Genomic DNA, 24,063 nt, shown 5'->3' on the forward strand with positions numbered 1-24,063 from the left:
ATCTGCACATTATATTAATATGTACAAATAATGAAGTACACCTATAGTTTTTAAAAAATTTAAATTGCATGTTTTTTTTATATTTTTTACTCAACTTCCTGTCTCTTTTGGTGGATGTTTTTGTGGAGGACATGTGTGGCAAACGTAACCTAATACATTCTTCAAAGCTGTCTGGTTCATTGATGTCATCCTTTCTGGTTGAAAGCACTGTTGCATACTTAATTGTGTGTGTGTGTGTATCTTTGGCCACTTTACTGAAAGAGAATTTTCAGGAGTTACAATGTCATCTTGAAACCAAAAGTGAAAAGTTTTTGATGAAGCCGTTGAAATCTAGATATGGACAAAAAGAGCTCTCTCTAAAATCTCTTTAAGATGTTAAAAAAAAAAAAAAGATGTTGCTGTATTGGCCATGCTCTCTTAAAAGAGGAACATTTTTCTTAAGCTAAAGATTTTCTCAGCAATAATCCCACTGCTGCAAATATAACACTGGTTTAATACTCTGTTTTAATTCTAGTGACACATACCAACCAGGAGATAATTTTTCATTCTGTGATTCCATGAGCTCACCATTGGTAAGAAGTAATTATTTTTACAAAAAAAAAAAAAAAACCCAACCAAACAAACAAAAAAAAATAATAACCCTATTTGTCTGAAAGCAACAAAACGAGCCAATAAAAAGAACTGATGAGAGTCACATGATCTAATGTAGAATGAGTACATGTATTGTGCTAACATAAAATTTTGAAAATATTTAAAACCTGATTCATGCAAAGACAAAAAGAAAACCTAAGATTTTATCCAACTAATTAATTCATGAGAGACTCAGCAAGATGTTGACTTCAAAGGATACTAGTAAGATGTCAAGGTTCAAAGGAGAATTTGAAGAATATACTGTACATATACATGTATTTCTGTTAGGTGTGATAAAATAAATTTGCTAAATGCAAAATCGGTTGCCATCATATAAGACAAGATCTTATTATTAGATTTATCTTATTTTCACCTGACAGGAATCTCTTCTAGCTCTATTGGAAAAATTAATTTGCATTGCTATGGACAAGAATCTTTTGCATTATCAGTTTTCTGCAAGTGAACTTCTATCCATACCTGTAAGAGTTATCAAATAGCCTCGTCAATAGAAAGTCTATCAAAGTGCACAACTCTATAGAATTAGATAATCCCCAGGAGGGTTACCAGACAACACCCAGCACCCCACTGAAAAGACCTGGTACACTTGCCCAGTTCCAAGTTTTAGACTATTTCCCCCTGTATCACCAGTTTAAAAAAAAAAATACGTGTATATAGACGCAAACGTGCACACAAATATATTTAAATTTATTTATTTACTCTGCAGGGGACACGATGGTGAAGGACAAGTATAGGTTGGTTTAAAAATAACCTACATGAATGTATTTTCGGTCCTACATGAATGTATTTTTGTTGAAACAATTACATGGTTTCAAAGTTCAGGAAGAGTTGAGCTTAACAAAACCTTCGTCTAAATTACAGAGGATAGACCACTGTAACCCCACTGCCCATCTACTCCCCCCCCCCAAAGCAGCCTCTTATCTTTGCTGAACAAAAATTAATTAGCAAGAAAGCCCGCTGCAAAAGACGCCAGGCAGTTTATTTTTAACTACGTCTTTTTAAGGCTGCACAACAAGTTTGGCCCTTATATGGGTGTGTTCACGGGTGGTTAGATTTAGAGCAGGCTCATGGTGGAAAGAGAAAGCAAAGTGAGGATATGGGTGAAGTAGAGGGGAGCCCTGCTCTTGGCCAGACCTGCGGAGGTCAAAGCCTTGAAACTGGAACTTCTTTCCTTCCCCCGCCCCTCCCCTCCCTTGCAGCCTCTCCCCACCCCAACTTGCAAACGGTCCCTTGGGTCTGCATCTCAGTGACTCCCATCACCATCATCACCCACCGAGCTGCCCAAACCAGAAATTGAGGTGACGCCTGTAATTTCTCCTTCCTTTCCCCCACATTCTACTGGTCATAAACTCCAGCGGCTTCCACCCAACGCCGCTCTCCTGCCAAGGCCCCGCTCCCGGGCGTGTCCTCTCTTGCCCGGGTTCGTGCAGCCGCCCCAGCCCCAGTCCCACGGGGAGGACCTGGAGCCCTTCTGGATGAGGTCACGCTGCTTGCAGCCCTGTTACCGCTTCTGAGCAGCCCCTGCCCTCGGTCTATGAGGTCCACCTTAGCTGCACAGCTAACGGCTCTCTCCGGCCATTGGTTCCCCCCCCCCCCCACGGAGGTCCTCCCCATTTCTAGAAAGCGCTGGGGCTCCCGGGCCTCTGCAGAAGCCCTTCCCGCGGCCTAGGTTCCCCTCCCACATCCTTTCCAGCCCCCGGGGCTTAGCTCACTTCCTCAAGCAGCTCCCGACGCCCCAGGCCCCGCGTCCTCGGTGCACGGGGGCCCCGGTCAGCTGCGCCGCCCCGCGCCACCTGTCACCCGCTTCTTGCCCTCCCCCTGCGCCCCTGGAGCCCCTTGCCCCCTCCGAGACTCCCGCTCCACCTGTCCCCCCCCGGGGCGCTCCCCCCGCCCCCCAGCCCCAGGCGGGCTCCCACCCCGCGTTCGGGTTTCGAGCCTGCAGCGCGCGGACGTCGGTCCCCAGGAGGGGCCGGGCCCGGTGGCTGTGCCCGCCGCGTCCCCCGGGCGCGCAGCAGGTGCACCGGCCCCCGCCTCCCCGGGACCCCGCGCGGCGCCGGAAGCGGCCGGGCCGGCCCCCTCCCCGCGGAGCCCGCCGCCTTATCTCGGCGCCCGGGGCGGCGGGAGGAGGCGGGAGCGGCAGGGACGCGGCGGCATGGGCCGGGGCCCCCGGGGTGCAGGCCGCCCGCCCCGCCGCCTGCTGCCGCTCGTGCTGCTGCTCGGCCTGGCGCGGGGCGCGGGCGGAGCGCGGGGCGCCCACGGTGAGTGCGGGCGGGGGCGCGGGCGCGGGGGGGCCTGGGGCGAGGCGGGGGGGGGGCGCAGCCCGAGCCCGGGGCACAGCCGCGCCCGGCGTGCAAGGGCGTGCAAGGGCGTGCAAGGGCGGTCCCGCCGCACTGTCACGCGTCCGGCCCTGCTGTGGCTTTTGCACGACCCGTGCTTGACCCGAAGCAATTTTCCTTCTACTTTTTAACTTTTTTTCCACCTAAACGAAAAGCCAGATGCTAACGTGGTGAGCGAGAAGTGCCGGGAAGATTCCGGGAGTAAAGCACCCCCCAATCCAGGCATTGGTTCAGCTGCTGCCCGGGCAGGCCACGAGGTCGCGGCGCTGGCCCTCGTGGAGCTCAGGGTCTGGAGGCGGCAAATCATCCGTTTCCAGGGAACTGGAGCGCAGTGTCACGTGTGGTGGGACAAAGTCAAACACGTAGGGCAAGTGGCGTTTGCCCATCTACCCAAGTAACTGGAGTCGAAGGCAGAAGGCCGCAAGCGCTGAGAAGGCCACGGGGTCAGAGGAGGGCAGGATTCATTCTGGGTCGGGCTCTGGCGGCCGAGGGACTCCGTGTGGATGAGGGACTCGAACTGAGCCGGTAGGTTTGGTGATACTGGGGATGGGAGATGAGGAAAAGGCATCCCAGCCGGGGGCAGAGGGCAGAGGCCCCTCTCCGTAACTGTGCGCAAAGCACGAATGCCACATGGAAGGGACAATGTGAGGAAGCACACGGAAGTATAAAAGCATGGGGCCGGTGGCACCTAGGAGACAGGTGGCAAATGGAGTTGGAAGGGCACTGGATTAACCAGAAGGCAGAAGGCCTTGGTGGCAGAGCAAGGTATCCGGCTGGTGGGAAGCCCCTGGAAGTCACCACAGGCTTTTGTACAAGGAGTGATATACAGAGCGGGCACAGGAGACCCTCCAGCTTTCTTAGTAAAACCATTCATCCTGAAGTGGGAGGGAACTTCCATGTAGGAAGATATGGGGGGGGGTGTTCCTAGCTCAGACTCCTGTTCCCCCAAATTATTTTCATCTTTGGACTTTTGCCATCACTGGTGGGTGTTTCTCTTGATGGCTCAACCTTCTGGGGTGGCCATTTTTGTGCCTCAGATACTCTGGTAGGCTTCCTGACTTCCTTCCCTGACTTGGTCTCCCACGGCAGTGTGTATAAAAACCTGTAGATGTGTGGGGCCTATTTCAGAATCTGTGGTAAAGCTCTCTAGCCTAGGAAACGGTCCACCATGGTCCCACTGAATTACTGGGATTAGACGGTGAAACAAAGGTAGCATCCTTTCTTCATTTACAACCTTGAAGTATCGGGTTCTATTAAGGGCAGATTTCCTTCCAGGGGATGATGTGGGAAATGAGTGGAGGCTTAGAACCATTGAGGAAGTTGAAACAGCAGGCCTAGAAGTTCTGAGGACTGGATCCACCAGAAAGATAGCAGGAGAAGGGGATTGGATGTAGACAGTAAGGTAGCAGCAATGGAACCGCGGGACTTGACAACAGACATGGTGGACAGAAGAGAAAGGGGACAAAGAGATTTGGGGACTGTGTGACTTGGATATACGGTTCTGTAGGAGGAGGAATAAGATTTGGGAAGAAGGAAAAGTCACTTTGGATATCCAGAATTTGAGGTGATATTAGGGCTTCTTGAAGAGGTGAACTCAATGAGGAGTTAAGACTGTGGACAAGAGGTGTGTGACAGTGGTGGAGACTTGGTGGTCCCTTGAAGCCTCGAGGTTGATGAGAAGAAGGAGACCAAGGCCAGATTGGGGGGGAAGGCTCATTTTAGATGGCAGGTGCAAATGGAAGAGAAAGAGCAGTGGCCACACAGGTGGGAGGAAGACTGGGCTGGTCCAGTTCCAAGGAAACCAGCGGACAGGGAGCTATGGGAGAGGAGACTGGGAAAAAAAGCTTTGAATTTGGTGGCTCTGGTCTTTGTAGGCCAGGGCTAGCAGAGAGTGAGGGTGAGAGCCAGGTGCAGGGACACTAGGGAGTGCAGAGGTGTTGGTTGGCTCTTAAAGGGACTCTCTAAAGAAGTTAGAAGGAAAGGGAAGATCGTATTGAGTTGGGCTGGCCAGGTCAGTGCAAGAATTTTTTTTTTTTTTTTTTTTTTTGGCCGGGGTGGTAGCAGACACAAGCATACTGTAGCATGAAGGGCATTATTCAGGAGAAGGAGACTTTGAAAATGCAGAAATAAATGAGGTATTTAATGGAGCATGTCCAAAAGCGAAATTGGCCTGCAAGGGGGAAAGCTTAGTCTCTGCGAGGGGAGGGAGGAAGAATGGAGAAGGACTGCTCTTCCCTCCCCCACAGATGTCTACTTAGTGAGGGCTCTTCATTTCTCTTTTTTTAAGATTTTATCTATGTATTCATGAGAGATACAGAGAGAGAGAGGCAGAGACACAGGCAGAGGGAGAAGCAGGCTCCCTACAGGGAGCCCCATGCAGGACTCGATCCCAGGACCCTGGGATCACACCCTGAGCCGAAGGCAGACGCTCAACCGCTGGGCCACCCAGGCGTCCGAGGGCTATTCATATTTCAAAACCAGCCCCGTCATCCTCCCTCCTCCTCCTCCCGGGAAGCTGTCCAGTTAGTTCCCTTGCAGCCCCAGGGATCCGGGGCCCGGGATCTTGTAGGGGCCCCACGTACATGTACGGCACCCTCACCCCACACACTTCCATGCCATGTCGCAGTGCAGTTGTTTACTGGACCAAGAGCTTCCCGTGGGTGGGGGCCGGTGGCTTGTATGAGGAATTTGGCGTGAGAGTAAGTGAAGGCCACCCAGGTGGGAGCGGGCAAGGGCTGGTGATACGGAGCCGGCTCTGGCGGGACAGCCCGTCAGCATCACCGACATTTATCCGACTCAAAGGCAGGCAGATGAGTGTAAGAGCTGATAGTGGGTCACAGGGGAAGGCTTCCGGGGTGCCCTGGGCCCAGGCTGTGGGCAGGGAGAGGCTGGAGGTGGCTTACCCACAGCAGCCGTTCTACGTGATTGGCTGGGGGAGTGTATTGGGCCTTCTCGGGTTGGTCCTGAGTGTGAAAGTGAGGGCCACAATTAGGGAAGCCAGCTGTTGTTGACCCGAGCCTGACCGTTGGGGTCTTACCGCTACAGAGCTCGTGGTTTGGCTTCCTGGGCTGGTGGCTGGTGACCCACAGATCCACGTGGGTCAGCTATTTTCATACACGGCCTGGCCATTGTCTGTTTGTCCCTTCAGTGTCTCGCTGGTAACGTGCACTGAATTTCGTTGACCTGTCATCAAAGATGTTGCAGGGAGGAGAGAGTGGAGTTGCTGAGTGTGAGGGAAGTGTGAGACACATAGTTGATAGAGCGGGAGGGTGTTGAGAGGTGGGTGGGGTGCCCAGCCCAGGGGAATGGAAGCCTAGGAATGGGTGAGGAAGGGTGGAACCAGTCATTCCTGTTTCTTCACCTTCTCTGGCTTGGCGCGGAGTTGGGAGTGGCTGGGGACTTGTTGGCTCAGGACTGGCTGGGTTGGGAAGGCCAGAGGACAGACAGGGGCCTTGAGAATCTTGGGGGGGAGTGATGGTGGAGAGGCCTGAGGAGATTGTTGTTGCTGTAGAAAGCGTAGGCACGTCACCAGTCATGCGTTTCACACAGGACCGCTCTTCACTCTTGCATCCTGAGTCAGGGTGGGAAGGAGGAGAAATGGTGGGGGGTTGGGAGGGTGAGTTATTTTGGAGTGAGTGACAGTTGCTCAAAGTAAGGGAGGCGGATTCAAGCACATGAAGAAGATCGTCCCTTTGCCCTGTCTTCGGCCTCTGGGGACTTGGCCCTGGGCACCTCCTCAGCCTTCTGGTCAGATCCTAAAATGGGTTCCTCCGTCTCTGAGGCCCCGGGTACCACGTGTGGCCTCTTGGTCTTCACTCTGCGTGGGAGACAGTGGAAATTAATTGCATGGATTATCTAGAGAAGTCTTCCGCCTGCTTGAGAATGTGAGTCAGGTGTGAGAGAACGCGGGAGCGGGTGACGTGAACCGAAGGTGTGGCCTACGTGAAAGGCTGCTCAACTCCAAACTCAAAAGCTTTGAAATTGGGGCACTTAGTGAGGCTTGGTTCCAGGCCTGGAGGCCATGTGTGGGGGTCCCCACTGTCCGCTGGTCTTGATTCAGCAGCAGCGTGGACACAGGAGGACAAAAGGAAGCCGAGGGCCCTATATAACCATTTTGCACCAAGGTCTCGGGTTCTTGAAGGGGAATGTTGGTCTTGGATTGCTGTGGGGAAGAGAAATACACGGTGGATCCCACTACCCTGCAGGGATCGTCTTGCCGGAGAGAGTAGAATGTTCTCTGTCTTGAGGGATTTGGGGAGGGGTATTTTAAAGCAGGGGCTACGGTTCTGTTTTGTTTTGTTTGTCAGGGATGAGGAGAGGGGAGAATTTGAGGTTTCTCAAGTTCCTTCCATTTCTGGAATTTGATGCGATCCCTTAAGAGCAATACAGTTTTCTGGAAGGTGGGAGACTTGGGAATGCTTTCTCTTCCTGAGTTCTAGGCCTCCTTTCCTTATTCCCTCAGGTCATTCGCTCCCTTCCCACAAATCTGCACACAGTTTTCCTGAGAGACAAGGCTCGTGAAGGAAGTGCAGGGCATTTGCTTGGTCTCACTGAGACTAGCTGGGGATCAGATTAAAATCCAAACGCAAGTGCTCCCTCCATTTGTGCATTCAAACCACCTTCTTCCCTTGGCCGGGGTCGGACCTCTTCATTGTAGCGTCGAAGTCCATGTGCTGTCACTGCCCTTAAATTGCCGCTTGCACATTGAACCGCCAGCCGGTGCTGAGGTCCAGGCCCACCTGTGCGTGGAGGCGAGGAGGGGGCTGAGGCCAGGGCCGAGAGGGCGAGGGCTGAGGATGCTGAGCTACACGGTCTGAGTCAGGTGTTACTCAGAAAGCTGGGAGGCCGTGGGGAAGGCAGGGGGTGATTATGTAAATTAGGGTGTCCTGGATCCTGGCCTCTCAGCCCCACCAACAGGTAGGCATGTGTCTACACAGAGGTACCGCTTTGGGTGTTTGCACTAACGCAGCTCTCCATCACCTCCTCATTAGTGTAACTGGGAGGCGGCCGGCTACCAGTACCTTCATTTATTCCCTAACGGGGTTGTCGCGTGGTTGTTACAGTGGCATCTGAGATATTCTAATTGCTTTATGTATATTAACTCATTCGTTCTGTATTCCTCACAGCAGCCTATGAGGTGGGTTTTTATTATCCTCATATTCAGATTCATAGGAAGCCGAGACCCAGAGCCCGATCTAGGACTACGCAGCCAGCAAGTGGCAGAGCTAGGATGGTACCCCTCATCCCTCTCACCCCTGCTCGTAACCGCTGTGCCAAGTGGCAGGTGCTGCCTCTCGCACGACCTCTTTCCAGCTGTAATAACAATATCTATGGAGAGAGGCACAAATATTCACATAAATCACCCTTTGCCGAGTGCTTTCGAGCTCGGGCAGTGTTTCTATTTCTCCTTGAATCCTCACAACACGATTCCACCTCCCAGATGAACATTGGAGGACTGGCTGTGTCACTCGCCTAGGATCCCTAACCCAGGGAGCAAGAGAGAAGTCTCCCAGCCTGGGTGGACCACCAAGACCTGTGCCGCCCTCTCACCGTTGGATGTGGTTTTAGCTGGCTTGGTCGATACAGTGCTGAAGGGAAGTGAATCTAGGTCATCCTCGCTGGGGGTGCAATGAATAGTTACAAAGAGTCCTTAGCCATTTTGTCCGTCTAGACTTCAGAATGCCCACTGTCCTGTTTTTCTGCCAGTTGTTCTGGGTGGTGGGGGCCCCTCACGTCTGCAGCAGTGCCCTCCGTCACTACATGGCGGCCGCCTCTCTGCTCTTCTCAACAGTCTGCTGATGACAAAAGAAAGTCATCCTTGATCCAGATGTGAAGCTGCGCCCCCACCCATGGGTTGTACAGCAAAGGTGCAGGGGTCATTCCATCCACCCGGAGAATTTCCATTCCTTGGGTTCTTACCTCTGTCACCGTGGTCCAGCCACGCATCAGTCTAGACTTGGTGACAAACATCCTCACTGTTCCCTGGTCTTTTGCCAGGATTCTGACCCAAGCCCTTGAGGTTGAACTAGACTTGCCCTGCTACTAGAAGTGGGGTCCACCTGGGAGCTTCCTTAGAAATGCACATTCTCAGGCCTCACCCCACACCTACCGAATCAGAATCTCTGGGGATTCTGTTTTAACAAGCTCTCCAGGTCGGGGGGCCAGCTGCTCTGTTTGTGCCATAGTGAGGGCTTTAGTGGGTCACAGGACGTTTAGTATTAAAACCAGGATGAGGTGGTCCCCCTCTCTCTAGGTGATTCTTAACTGAGCTAGGGGCTCATGAACAGAGGAAACAGGGGTGTAGTCAGAAGTGACTCTCCCCGCCCTGTCTCTTTTTGGATTAGGGTTGTGCTTCCTGCCACTTCCCTTAGGATAACTTGTGTCGCCCCCCCCCCCCCCGCAAGAAGCTACTTAGTCCCTCAAGCAATTAGAACTCAGAAGCTGCCATATAAGGCCCTGCAGACGAGAATAATTATGACTGAATAAGAAGCTTTAGTTGAGGCCCTTCTTCCTCTGGAAATGGCTTTCCTTCTGCAGGTGGGCTCAGAAGCCTTTGGTGGCCTGGGAGACGTGTTGGCTTTTTCACCAGTGTAGGGAACAGACATTTATTGAGCCAGATGTGCCAAGTGCATGTGCAAGTCCCGGTGCATGGAGCCTGCTTCTCCCTCTGCCTACTGTCCTTTTGGGGTTACACTTTGCTAAATAATTCTTAGTGGGTCATTAAAACAGGTACCCTAAGGATGATGTATCAGCTGATTAGGGGACAAGGACTTTGGAGGCCACTTAATCCCTGCTGCTCAAAATGTGGTTCCCCTGGGAGCTTGTTAGAAATGCAAAATGTGCCCCCTCCCCCCACCATCAGAGCCTGTGGTTTAGTGCTATCCCCAGGTGATTTGAATACCCTTTGCATTTTTTTTAAAGATGTATTTATTTATCTTAGAATATATGTTGGGAGGGGCAGAGAGAGGGAGACCAGCAGATTCCTGAGACCCTGAGATCAGGGCCCTGAGATCATGACCTGAGCCACGCAGGCACCCCTGAATGCCCTTTAAAACGTGAGAAGCCCAAGGCCCTTGTTTTATAGATGAAAAAACTGGGATCCAGAGAGGTTCAGTGATTTGTTAAGGGTCCTCCAGTGATTGAGACTCAGCTAGATTTAGGATCTAGTTCTGATACTCAGCTCCAGGGTATGCTTTCCCCCTGTATCTGGCTGCCTTCCTACAAGGCCTTATTTGGTTTGGTTCTGTTTATTGAATGAACTTGGACTTAATTTGATTTATTTAAAAAAAACAACAACAACTTTACATTCTGTCCTTCACTAATTCAGACTGGACTTCTGTTAATCTACCTGAGTGGGTGGCATGACTTTATTTCTTGTGTGTGTTTATTTGTGTGTGTTTATTAGATTCACCCAACAGTTGAATGAAATAATCCTTTTTTCCCATCTGATGTAAGTTTCTGGAACTGTAGGGACATAAATGCTGCCCTCTTTATAAAAACAAATATTCCGGGATCCCTGGGTGGCGCAGCAGTTTGGCGCCTGCCTTTGGCCCAGGGCACGATCCTGGAGACCCGGGATCAAATCCCACATCGGGCTCCCGGTGCATGGAGCCTGCTTCTCCCTCTGCCTATGTCTCTGCCTCTCTCTCTCTCTCTCTCTCTGTGACTATCATAAATAAATAAAAATTTAAAGTAATTTTTTAAAAAACCCAAATATTCCATATAAGAAAAAAATTAAACATTTTACCATTTTGTTGTTTTCATTACTATGGTATTTATTTTTTGTTATTGCACTATGCACACACACTAGGGAGAGTGTTCATTGTTATCTGGTCGATCGATACTGGATTTAGGGGCTTGACCCAGGATCCAATATTTAAAAGGTACTTCCAGGATTTTGGGTGCATGTGATTATGAATAGACAATGTCCTATGGCGCCATTTAAAAATGTTGTGTGTTAAATTTACTCCACCCTGATGGACGTTTAGGTGCAGGGACCCATTCTCACTTGCCTGTTGCCCCCAGGCAAGAGCCTCTCTAGTCTTTCCTCCAGGTTGTAAATTCTATCTTTTGCCAGGGCTAGCGAGGAGAACTGGGTGTCCACCTACTTCTTACCCATATTTGTACCTGCTTCCTTGAACTCTGAGTCCTGTCCCTTATACCTGCCTTCTGCAGCACTCAGTAGCCCCAATTCCTGAGCCTTTGGGACGGCCTTTTAGTTCCTCTCAGGCCATTCGCCTATGTCCATCTCTTCCATCTTCTGAAATATTGTTGACATCCTCATCTGCTCTCCTCTTGTCTGCCAGGGTTTATACCTTTCTGGCCTTTGATCCCATTTGGGGGAGGAGGAGCTTTGAGAGTTTGCTAAATCTGCAGTGTTTAACTCGATCTTTTAAAGTACAAAAACATGAAAAACTCAAATTTGCTGGAGTAGATACATCTTTGTATCTAGTATTAAATACTTCAATTTTTTTTTTAAAATGTATTTATTTAAGTAATCTCCACACCCAACATGGGGCTAAAACTCACAACCCTGAGATCAAGAGTTGCACGCTCTACTGACTGAGCCAGCCAGGTTCCCTTAAACATTTCAGTTTTGCTATCCTCTTTGTCCCAAGAATTATTTAGGAGCATGTTCTGAAGTTTCCAAGTAGGTTTCTTTTGGGGTCTAGTGTTTTATTTTGTAGTCTTACTACATTATTACGAGGTAGTCCTATAGTACGGCTTCTACAATTTCTACTTTTTTTGCACTTCGTTGCATTTTTTAAAATTTTTATTTATTTATTTATGATAGTCACAGAGAGAGAGAGAGGCAGAGACACAGGCAGAGGGAGAAGCAGGCTCCATGCACCGGGAGCCCGATGTGGGATTCGATCCCGGGTCTCCAGGATCGCGCCCTGGGCCAAAGGCAGGCACCAAACCGCTGCGCCACCCAGGGATCCCCGTTGCATTTTTTTTAATGCTTTGGGATATATTAAAATTTGTGAATATTCCATGGTTAATTTTGTATTACTTAGTGATAAAGCAGTGGTTTGTCTTATTTCTGTGTCATAATTTGTTTTAAAAGAAAAAGCAGGCGTGGTTAATGATCAGTACTGATCCTCTGAATTTACTGATCCGGTTACATCAGAACTTGGAAATCTCCTAAGTCAAAAATGCATTTAATACTTCTAACCTATCAACCATTGTAGCTTAGCCTAGCCTACTGTAAATGTGCATAAGACACTTCTGTTCACCTACAGTTGGGCAAACATCGTCTCACACCCAGCCTATTTTATTTTTTTCCAGCCTATTTTATAATAAAGTATTGACTATCTCATGTCATGTACCGAGCACTATACTAAAAGCCATAAACAGAATGGTCGTGTAGGTGCAAACCGGTTGTGACTTTATCGGTTGTTTGCCCTGATGGCATGGCTGGCCGGAGCTGCGGCTGGCTGCCATGAGAGAGGATCACACTGCATATCCCTAGCCTGGAGGAAAGAACAAAATTAAAAATTTGAAGTACGCTTTCTACTGAACGTGTATTGCCTTTGTACCCCTGTAAAGTTGAAAGATTGTAAGTTGAACCATTGTAAGTCAGGGGGGGTCTGTATCTGGAAATCTCCCTGCGTCAGTTGCCTAGAGCAACCCTGAGGGCTAAGTCTTTATTACCTGGGTGGTAGTGGGGCCTAGACTAAGATGGAATTCCGTGCTGACTCTCCTGACGAGGCCACTCCTGAAATTACAGACCCCAAAAGGACAGCATGATATCTCACATGGCCTCAGGTAGAAATTCTTGTTTGACCTTGGGCCATGTATCAATCACCATCTAGTAGGTTCGTGTGTGTCAGCCTCATGCCTTTTTGCTGCCTGTCTATGTGATTAGGATCTGGTCACCTGGCTGGGGACCCAGCTGTTCCTCTCACTGACATCTTAAGCACATTAAGTTTTTTCCCCCAAGCAAACTGGATAGGGTAATAGACAGATGGGTTCTTCTCCCTTCCACTTGCTTTTTGAGTTGTAGCAAGTAGGATTGCAAGTTCCTTTATCCAGTCGGTCAGTAAAAGTCTATTGAATGTTTCTACTGCACTGGGATGACATATGGGCGGATGACATAATAGTCCATGTCCTGGAGGAGAAGCTCATTCATGCTCCGCAGCTTGGAAGGCAGAGCTGGAACAGTATATAATGACACATTAACGTGGTTGATGTGGGAATGTGCAGGTGTTAGTGGAGCATAGAGGTAGATGCATTTAATATTCCACGAGAATAGAGGAATGGGGAAGATACCAGAGAGAATGTGATATTCAAGGTGAGTCTAAAAGTAGGAATGGAAAAAAAAAGTAGGAATGGGTGCTAGCTGGACAGGAGAGGAGGGATAGGCATTCTGCTTGGCGGGAACATGGTAAGTATGGCATGAAGTAGGATCGGATAACATATGTGGGAAAGAGTCGTCAGCCTCCTGCATAGAGAATATTATGTGTGGTTTGGGTTTGGGAACAGTGAGGCTTGGAGAGATGAGCTTAGAGTCGAAATGGTCAGAGCTTTGACTGCCAGGTAGAGGCATTTGCCCTTTACTCTGTGGAAAATGAGCAGCCATTGCAGGTTTCGAAGGATGGGATCAGATCTACCTTTTATAATTCTGCTATTCAAATTTTGGTTTTCCATTTTAAATGTCCACTACCCAAAATGTGACTTGTCCAGAGGAGGTGATTGAATTTTTCTTTTCCTGTAATACACGATGTATGCTTCTGGTATAGATGTCTGTGCCACTTGCCATGAACATGCTACCTGCAAGCAGATGGAAGGCATGAAGATGTGTGTTTGCAAATATGGATTTGTGGGCAACGGGAGGACTCACTGTGTTGGTAAGTTCTGAATCCTGGGTGAATTGGAAAGGTGAGTCAGTAACAAGATGCCCTAATGTTAAAGAGCTAATGACCTTGTGGGGAAGACGTTTTGTTTGGTTCACATGCTTTTGTTACAAGAGGGTTTGTCCATGCCTTTGTTTCAGGGTTTGAATATAGCCTTTCTTTAATGTTTCCAGGCAAGTATTTTTCCTGTTAGAGGGTCACTGAACTTGAATCTATGGAAAACTCTCTGACCTCACACAAATTTGGAATCTGTTTCAGAGTCTTGAGTCTAATTTAACAACTTGAGTGAATTTTGGCTTCTTAATTTCTCCTGGTGGTTTTGATGCAAGATGATTTGTATTAGTGCCTGGAGGAAAAAGAAAACACAATTGCCTGTTGGACTTTTTTGGCTAACTGGTGAAATACTGTTGCTTTGGATTCTAGGCCTATCATAGTCCATCCTCCATTTTTTTGGAGTTGTAGCCTTTTGGGATCTTGGGTGGCTTAAAGAAATACAAAGACTACCAGGAACTCTCCAAGGTGTTTTTTGCTTCAAAGCCTCCCCCGTGCCCTGAGGGTCGCCCAGTATCCAGTTCAAGCCCAATTCAGAGAGAAGGAGAATCTCACAGCCCGGTTGTAACAGTGAATGCTAGGAGAAGCAGTTTTCTCCCAGCAGCCTTGTGATGTGCAGGGCACAGTTGATAGTCTGCCTTGGGGTTGTGCACTGGCACACGGTACACAACCTTGTGGTATCTTTGGGTTCTTTTCTTCCTAAAGAAAAAATAACAATTCTAAATTCCTGGGACCCCTGGGTGGCTCAGTGGTTGAGCATCTGCCTTCGGTTCAGGTTGTGACCCCAGGGTCCTGGGATCGAGTCTGGCATTGGGCTCCCCGAGGGGATCCTGCTTCTCCCTCTACTTGTGTCTCTGCCTCTCTGTGTGTTTCTTATGAATCAATAAATAAAATCTTAAAAAAGAAACCCAAATAATTCCAAGTTCCCAAAATCATATTTCAACTTCACAGAGTCAGGCTCTCAGTCACATACCACTGCCCGTTCCTGCGGACCGGACTTGGGTCACCCTTGACCTTCTTTCTTCAGGACTTTGCCCCTGAGACTTGTGGCTGCCTGGCAGCCTGAGGCCCCTGAGGCATTTCTGGCCCCCTTGTCCCCCTTACCCCCCACGGCTTGCTAGCAGGGGCTTGGAAATGAGGTTGGACTGGAGCAGACAAGCCTTTTGTGCTCCCTCACCGAGTGCAGCTCCCTTCCCATGGAAGCTCCCCGAACTATGGATTGCTCTTTGGCTTGCCAATAGAAACTTCTATTCTTGGGAGGAAGACCTTATTAACTTATGTGGACCTTGCTCTCAGATACTAGATGTGGCACATCCCAGCACTTGGCCTGCTGAGACCAGGCCACAGGATGCATGTGCCAGACGTGCCCTAATGTGGCATCCAGGCCAGGGACCTCAGAAGTTTAGGATTTTCCCCAAACCCACTGTCCCTTCTGGTAAAGTCTGTGGGGGAGACCCATCTCAGAAACAATAGCAAAGGACAGGAATGGGCCTTTTTATGGGTGGCAGGACGTGGCCACCAATGCAGGGCTCCTGGGCTGGGCTGGACACATGGCCAGACCCAGGCCTGAGGGTTGTTTCTCTGGTCCCCCATGCAGATCTCACCGTAGATGGTGTTAGCAAATGGACTGTGCTCCACGTTCAGGTACATTTTCAAAAAATATATTACCTGTAAGGAAAATGGGGAAAAAAAAAGAAAGGAACACTGGATTTTGGAAAGGGTACTTTTGAGTTGGCAGGAAACAAGTGCAATTGTGAGAGGCCATTGACGTGCTCCAAGGGAGCCAGTGCTGTCGTAAAACACGAAATAACAATCAGGAAAAACTCTGGTTCATCAATTGATGGCACTGCTCCCTCGCCAAACCAAACCAAACCAAACCAAGCCAAGCCAAGCCAAGCCAAGCCAAACCAAGCCAAGCCAAGCCAAGCCAAGCCAAACCAAACCAAACCAAACCAAACCAAACCAACCAAACCAAACCAAACCAAACCAAAACCAAACCAACCCAATCCAACTAGCAGGATAGTTTGGCCCTGAAAGAATGCATAAGAAATTGGCCACAGAAGTTCTTCTGATGGTAGCAGCCAGGGCACAGTCAGCAAAGTCTGGCCTGCAGGCCAAATTTGGCCGCTGCCTGTTTTTGTAAACAGAATTTTATTAGAACGCAACGTTGCTCATTTGTTTGCTTATTGTCTGTGGCTGCATGGGTGAGCAGTTGCAACCAGGCACCTATGGCTGGCCCTTCACAGAAAAAGTTTTCGAACCCCTGGGCTACAGGACAGAGACAGGAGAGAGATTTACTTTCATCTGACATCGTGACAAGTGGCTGAATTAAAAATACCCAGGGCAGGCTTGTGTGGACTCATCCAGTGTCCTATACTTCAGCTCCTTCTCCCTGGGTGACTAATATTATTCACATGGGTCATTGACGATTAGCAGGAGCTGTTCCTGCCACAATATTAGCTCTGCTCCCGGATGAGGCTTAAGCACTAATTCCATTGTGTTTCCTGGTAACTCAGAAGTAACAAATTTTCCGGTTAATCACTGGATGCAAAAATCATCCTCCTCTGCCTTTTATGAAGGGAGCAAGAGAGTGGCTCACTGAGCTGGAAAAAATGGGATGCTGCTGGATTTGTTTCTCTGACAAGGGCTTCTTGAGTATGGAGACATTGAAAAAGGATCCCCTTCTCCCAGTCCTCAAATAAGAAGAATGTTCAGATCAAGATGTTGGGTTTCTCCTGTGGTTTTGTTTTTACGATTTTATTTATTGAGAGACAGAGAGAGACAGAGAGAGAACATGCTCCGATGGGGCAAGGGGTGGCAGAGGGAGAGGGAGGGAGAGAATCACAAGCAGACTCTGCTCTGAGATCACGACCTGAGTTGAAGTCAAGAGCCACCTGCTTAACCGACTGAGCCCCAGGCCCCCCCTCTCTCGGGGTTATAGATACACCTAGCCCATGACCACAAGGGGCCTGTGCCTTGTAGTCTGAGAAGCACCCCAAGCAGAGGCTGGCCAAATAGACCATGGGGATGTTGTCACAGAATGGCAACTCCTGAGTCTGTAGCACAGGAGAACAGTCTGGGTTGTTGAACATGGTATGGATTGATAGCTCTTTCCTTGCCTTGTCTCAATGTATCAACAGATAAAAATGAGTGCCAGTTTGGAGCCACTGTGGTCTGTGGAAACCACACCTCTTGCCACAACACACTCGGGGGCTTTTACTGCATTTGCCTCGAAGGATATCGAGCCACGAACAACAACAAAACATTCATTCCCAATGATGGCACCTTTTGCACAGGTACTCAAGGGGGGGTGGCGGGGCGGGGGCGGCTGCGGTGATGGCAGGACAGTGTCTGGCATGTGGAGGAGGGAGAAGGCAGGGCCAGGACAGGGTGTGATCAAAGGGAGGGACTCTCCTTTGAGAAGGCCTAGAGGAAAATTTGCACGTGGTCTGAGTGTTAGTTAGTAAGAGGAAATTATTGTCAGCTTTGTTCGCCGGCGTAACAGCATCGTGATATTGGGCGTAATATTCTTATTTCCAGAGATGCATGCTGGAGTATCTAGGGGTATTATGAAGTACCTAGTGTTACTGTGATCTAGAAGATACCTTAAATGACAAACTGAACAGTTGTTGAATCTTGGGGGGGGGCGGTCTATGATGCGAGGTCACTGTAATATTCTTTCTCTAGAATATTCTGTGTGTTTGAACGTTTTTCTACCAAACAAGGAGGGACTCTCAGAGATGATGTGCCAGCTGCAGGTTTCTATAACCCCAGGCGGGGTGTTCTTGGGGTGGCTCTGGCACCCACCACTGCACACTGTCCACTAGGACCCAGGGTGTGGACATGTTGATGACGGCTCCCGAGACGTCTCTAACAGCGAGGTGCCCTGTTAGAGATGGGACTTCCTCTCAGAGGAATGAGCTGGGTGAGGGGTGCATTGTTTTGGATCTCAGTAGCTTTGAAGCTTTGGGCATGTGGTAGTTGAATACAGTGGGTGGGCGCATCCTAATTTTCAGTGGGTCCTGCAACTATTGGCTGAATTCTATGTTACAGCACGTCATGACATTATAGCTCTTTGGTTTTCTAAGAAAAACCTATAAACAATAAAGTAGAGGAAAGGCAGGAAAAGACTCCTGGTTCTACGATGGTTTTGCATAGACTTAATGACTCTGCTTAAAAGCTTTGTGATATTTAAAGGTTTTCGGGGAAAAGGAAGGAAGAGAACATGTTTTATCTCCTTACCCGCAAGGAGGCACAGATTCTGATGCTCTGATTCATTCTCCCTCTTGACCTGTACTGAGGTAAAAATCCTGCAGGGGGTACGTTTGATTTATTTTTGGCATGAATGAACTGCATTGCCTCAGAGAAAACATGTTATGATATACTGTTGTTTTAGGCAGCAAATTGCCTGTCGTATGGTTGCGGAAGTGTGGTGCTGCAGAATTAAATTAGATGTGTTAAAAAAAATAACATACCAATTTTTTAAAAAACCCTTACAAGATGATGAGATGGTGTTCATTCAATACACATTTCTCCTGTACCTACTGTGTGCCAAGGCTGTGCCAGTGGGAGGTGATGGCAGACAGCTAATTTCAGTATAAAGTATAAAGCAAAGGCCACTTAGGGCACCTGGAATCCATAGGGACTCTTATCTTGGAAGCTGGGAAGGGATCAGGGAACTTTCCGGAGGACATGATACCCGAAATTGTGTTTTCAGAGGCTATGAGAGTCTGCTGGGAAAAACTTCTATAACTGCGTATATCACTCTAGTTCCCAAGGATGTGTTTTACTTTAAAAAAATGAGAAGGAGGAGAAGTGAGAAATATTTTATGCAAGAGCCAAATAGATGTCAGCCTAGTAAGAACCAGTCTTCCTGGAACAAAATCCTAATCTTGGCTCTGCTTCTATTTCTTCTACTTCTTGTAATTATTTAGTGACTTTTTTTAATGAGATATAATTCACATACCATCAAATTCACTCTTTGAAGGTATACAATTCAGTGGTTTATAGTATACACAAAGTTGTGGAATAATCACCACTATCTAATTTTAGAATATCTCCGTCACCTCAAAAGAAGCCCCAACATCTGTTGTCAATCATCCTCATGACCTTTCCTTTTGAGGTTTCCAGTTATCACTTTGTAAAAGCTGATGGACTTTTCTCAATGATACTGAGTTTCTATCAGCATTACAGTTGCCACAGAAACATCAGTGGACTTTTTAGCTGGGGCAGAGGCTTTAGCAAGTTTTGGGGTATCAGCAGTTATCCAGTGTTTGTCTGGAACCACAGGATATGAGTCCTAGTTCCATGAATTCCAAGCACTCCTGCAACTGGGTGTGGATTGTACTTTGCAGAGTTCAAGCCAAATTCAGGAGCTGGTTGCACGTAGGCCTCTTTGGATGTCACCAACGAGAGATGAGGAATGAGTTTTAGGGGCAGATGTCCCGGCCCCCAGGGCTGTCCCCAAACAAATTCTGGGGATCATGGAAATTTTGCAGATGAAGAAGCTCTGTGGCACTTGCAGTGTGAGGGTGGGTGGGGAGAAAGGGAACTGATGTGGGACTAGGCCTGGGACTGTCATCTCCCTACCAGTGTGGCTCCAAGGAGCATGGCCGTACCATGTCTGCTGAAAACTGCAAAATTAAAAAAAAAAAAAAGAAAAAAAAATAGAAAAAGAAAGAAAGAAAGAAAGAAAGAAAGAAAGAAAGAAAGAAAGAAAGAAAGAAAGAAAGAAAGAAAGAAAGAAAGAAAACTGCAAAATGCCTTTGAATTCCCCAAGTCTTGGGAATCCATCTCGACTCAGATGGCAGCTACAACCTTCTTTTTCGTCAGCTCATTTCCTGCATCAGGGGCCTGATGCCATTTCTTCTAGGGAAATGTAACAGTATTTCAGCCTTGACTAGGATATGGGGAAATGGGAAGGGGGAAAAAAAAAGAGGACCTAGAGGCAGTGAATGCCTTGCCATTCATCAGTTTCTGGAACCTTCTACTGAGAGCCTGCTTCACATAGATCTGCCTGTGGTGAAGTAAACACTTTCATTCCTAGGTGTGAATCCCTATCCCTGCCAAGACCGGCCTGTTGGCCTCCCAGGTCAGGAACCTGTTTTCCATGTGAGCCTTGGCTCACAAGCTTCTCAGCTGCCCAGTTCTTTCAGGTCCTGGAGCAGCCTGCTGTAGACTCCGACACGATGTGTGGTCCCACTGAGGTTCCGCTGGCTCTGTGTGGGGTATTGCTCAATGGGCTTGCAGCTGTCCTGAGGTTTCTCCAGTGCTCTCTCCATATGGGATTCTGTTCCCCAAATCCCGATCCTTTGTTTTAGCTGGGTTTTATTCCAAAGTGTCATGTTTTACTGCTTTGAAAGAAGGAGGGAACAGGGAAAGATGAACCTAAGGAAGAGTGCACTGGGGAGTCCTTATTCTCCGCCTCTCCAGAGCTCTGCTCATAACCAGTGGCTTCTTGATTACTTTCCCTGTGGGATTCCCCTAACACCTGCTTAGGTCTCTCATGGTGGTGGGTGATGGCTTCAGGCCCTCGCTACTGCTCCAGTTCCTAGGAAGGAAAGAGAGGCCAAAGATTCCGAATTGGAAGATGGTTAAAGCAAAGCACCCTTCCCTTAAATGCTAGCGGCCTTGACTAAGGCACTGTTGTTTTTCTTGGGGAGTGGAGGAGCATGCCGCCCACACTTCACTCTTGCCTCTCGCTTCCCAAGGCCCTGTTGAGTGTAGTAAAATTTGGACACATGGTTCTTTTTTGCTCCACTAATTTAAAGTTTTGGGAGGGGTAATTGGGACAAGAGCTTTGAAGCATCTATAAAACAGGTTTTCCTAAGCAACCTATCAATATTGGCAAGATTGTGAAGGAAGTGGGTAGCCCTTTGTCTTCAGGCTCTTTGCTCATGACTAGTGCCTCTATGAGCATGACCTTGGAAATGGCTCTCCATGTATTCAGCTATTGCTTCAGCAAAGGTTCTATGTCAAGGGACACCTGGGTGGCTCAGTGGTTGAGCATCTGCCTTTGGCTTGGGTGGTGATCCTGGGGTCCTGGGATCAGGTCCTGCATCAGGCTCCCCTTGAGGAGTCTACTTCTCTCTCTGCCTGTGTCTCTGCACCTTTCTATGTGTCTCTCACGAATAAATAAATAAAATCTAAAAAAAAATTTAAAAGGTTATGTGTCAAGAAGAATAGAGCTGTTACCCTAGGATAGAGCTCTGGGATAAAGATAATTGGGTCATAAAATTCAGATTGTGATGATCTATGATTGTTCTTCCTAAAACAGACAGAAGAATAAGTCAGTGTTTTTCCCCCTAAGAATATAGCTTTGTTTCTTCCATTTATTAAAAAAAATCACATACTCACGTAGAGTGGTCAAGCAGTTACGCAAAAGCATAAAGGGCAAAAAAATCATATTAATTCAGAGGTTGCAATGCTTAATATTTTGGGAAAGTTCTTTTTTTTTTTAAGAGGGTTGGGGGAGGGCAGAGAGAAAGAGAGAGAGGGAGAGAGAGAATCCTAAGCAGGCTCTGTGCCCAGCCGGAGCCCCTTGTGGGATTTGATCTCACAACCCTGAGATCATGACCTGACCAGAAATCAGGAGGCGGACACTTAATCGACTGAGCCACCCAGGTGCCCAGTAAATCTCTTTTAAGATGCCTGTATGCATATGTACTGCAATCATATTTATATTTTATTTATTTATATATAGTTAAAGATTTTATTTATTTATTTTATATAGGGGCAGGGAGTGAGTGGAGGGGCAGAGGAAGAGGGAAAGGGACAAGCAGACTCCATGCTGAGCTTGGAGCCTGATGTGGAGCTTGATCCCACGACCCAGAGATCACAACCTGAGTCAAGATCAAGAGTCAGACCCTCAGCTGGCTGAGCCTCCCAGGTGCCCCTGCAATCATAATTTTAGATTAATAACATGTAAACATACATTGTCCCACTATATGATATTTTATTTCCGTAACACGTGATACTGTTTTCTCTACATGTAACTCCATGAAGAGAAGACGGAAGTTATTTTAGTCACAGCACATGATCTTTCCATTTCAGTAAGAATAAATATAGGGGGCACTTGCCTGACTCAGTTTGTAGAGCATGTGACTCTTGATCTTAGGGTTGTGACTTCAAGCCCTATGCTGGGAGTAGAGGTTACTTAAAATTAAAATCTTAAAGGGGCACCTGAATGGCTCAGTTGGTTAAACATCCAACTCTTGGTTTTGGCCCAGGTCATGATCTCATGAGTTGTGAGACTGAGCCCTGCGTTGGGTTCCACACTCAGTGGGGAGTCTGCATGAAGATTCTCTCCCTCTGTCCCTCTTAGACCCACTCACTCTAGCTCTCTCTCTCAAATAAATAAGGAAATCTTTAAAAAATCTTTAAGAAAATCTATATAGCTCAAGAGAAATGAAAATATATGTTCACAAAGACTTGCACACAAATGTTCGTGATAGGAACACCTGGGTGGCTCAGCAGTTGAGCATTTGCCTTCAGCTCAGGGCGTGATCCCAGGATCTGGGATTGAGTCCCATATCGGGCTCCCTGTGAGGAGCCTGCTTCTCCCTCTGCCTATGTCTCTGCCTCTCTCTCTCTCTCTGTCTCTCATTAATAAATAAATAAATCTTTAAAAAATAAAACAAAACAAAAACAAATGTTCATAATATCTAAACTGGAAAGACCCCAAATGTCCAATCAATGGGAGGATGGATAAACAAGTTTGGTGCATTCCTGGAGTGGAGTACTACTCACCAAGGAGAGGAACTCTCTATTGATACATGCACAACAAGGAGCAATTGTCAAAGACATTATGTTGAATAGAAGATGCCCTTCACAAAAATGTGCACAATGAGAGTCCATTTATATGAAATACAGGCAAAAATAAGTTATAGTGATAGAAATTAGAAGGTGTTTTTTTGGGGCACCTGGTTGGGTCAGTTGGTGGAGTGTGTGATGCTTAGAGTTGTGAGTTCGAGCCCCATGTTGGGTATAGAGATTTTACTTAAAAGTAAAATCTTTCTTCCTTTTTTTTTTTTTTTTTTAAATAAAGGTGATTGTTTAAGGGGAGGGGAGGATTGGCTGGGAAGAAACATGAGGAAACTTGCTGGATGATGGAAATGTTTTATCTCTTGTTTTGGATGTTGGCCCCATGGTTGTACGAGATTTTCACAACTCACGAACTCTATACACTTAAGGTCAGTACATTTTTGGGGGACGCATGGGTGGCTCAGTTGGTTAAGTGTCTGATTTGTGATTTCATAATTTTTTAAAAGATTTTATTTATTTATTCATGACAGACACACACACACGCACACAGAGGCAGAGGCACAGGCAGAGGGAGAAGTAGGCTCAATGCAGGGAGCCTGATGTGAGACTCAGTCCTGGGTCCTCAGGATCACGCCCTGAGCCGAAGGCGGCGCTAAACTACTGAGCCACCCAGGGATCCCTGACTCGTGATTTCAGCTTAGGTCCTGATCTCATGGGCTGTGACATTGAGCCCTGAGTTGGGCTCCACATTCCGCAGGGATCTGCCTGATTCTCTCCCTCTGCCCCTCTTTCCCATTCTCTCTCAAATAAATCAATCTTTTTAAAAAAAAAAAAAGATCAGTATTATTTATTTATTTATTTATTTATTTATTTATTTTTAGATCAGTACTTTTAAAATATAAATTATAACACTTGAAAGTTAATATAGAGATTGATATATAATACCTTTACCATTAATTACATGGAATTTATTATGTGGCTGTACTATGTTACTTAATAGTATGTTACTTAACTGATTATTTTTTCCCCTATCATGGTTTTTCTCTTTTTTTTTTTGTTTGTTTTGGGCGTGTGTTTTTTTCTATCATAAGAAATGCTATAATGAACATCCTTTTACCTACATCCTTACAGATAATTATCTCTTTGTTATAAATTCTGGAAAATAATTTCTGTGTCAAAGGTCTACCTTTGCATTGTTACTTTGCAGTACAGAATGTCTTCCAACAAGGTCACACCAGTATTCTCTCACTAATCATTTCATGAAGGTCTTCATTTCTTCACATCCTTGCCAGCACTGGATATGAGCAATGAATGATGTGAGTTTACCAGTCTTTATTTTATTTATTTATTTATTTATTTATTTATTTATTTATTTATTTATTTATTTATTTATTTATTATTTAAAGATT

At 47.2% G+C, this 24,063-nt stretch overlaps 1 protein-coding gene across 5 annotated transcripts in view; it reads left to right on the forward strand.

Moving 5' to 3' along the window:
• The first annotated feature begins 2,592 nt into the window (after positions 1-2,592).
• Positions 2,593-24,063, forward strand: part of SUSD1 (sushi domain containing 1) — a 130,910-nt gene continuing 109,439 nt past the window's right edge. For 3 of the 5 annotated variants that reach the window (XR_008661409.1, XM_055301940.1, XM_055301941.1), the window contains exons 1-3: positions 2,593-2,906; positions 13,727-13,834; positions 17,032-17,187. Coding sequence is in view for 4 of the 5 variants with exons in the window: in XM_055301940.1 (XP_055157915.1) it covers positions 2,801-2,906; positions 13,727-13,834; positions 17,032-17,187 (370 nt within the window). In the remaining variant the exon portion in view is untranslated. Of the gene's footprint in view, positions 2,907-3,007; positions 3,510-5,024; positions 5,684-13,726; positions 13,835-17,031; positions 17,188-24,063 lie in introns of those variants that run through there. The other 2 variants (XM_055301942.1, XM_055301943.1) reach the window with 2 other exon arrangements.

This window comes from Nyctereutes procyonoides, unplaced genomic scaffold (assembly GCF_905146905.1).
Source record: "Nyctereutes procyonoides isolate TBG_1078 unplaced genomic scaffold, NYPRO_anot_genome, whole genome shotgun sequence".
Classification (NCBI taxonomy): Eukaryota; Metazoa; Chordata; class Mammalia; order Carnivora; family Canidae; genus Nyctereutes; species Nyctereutes procyonoides.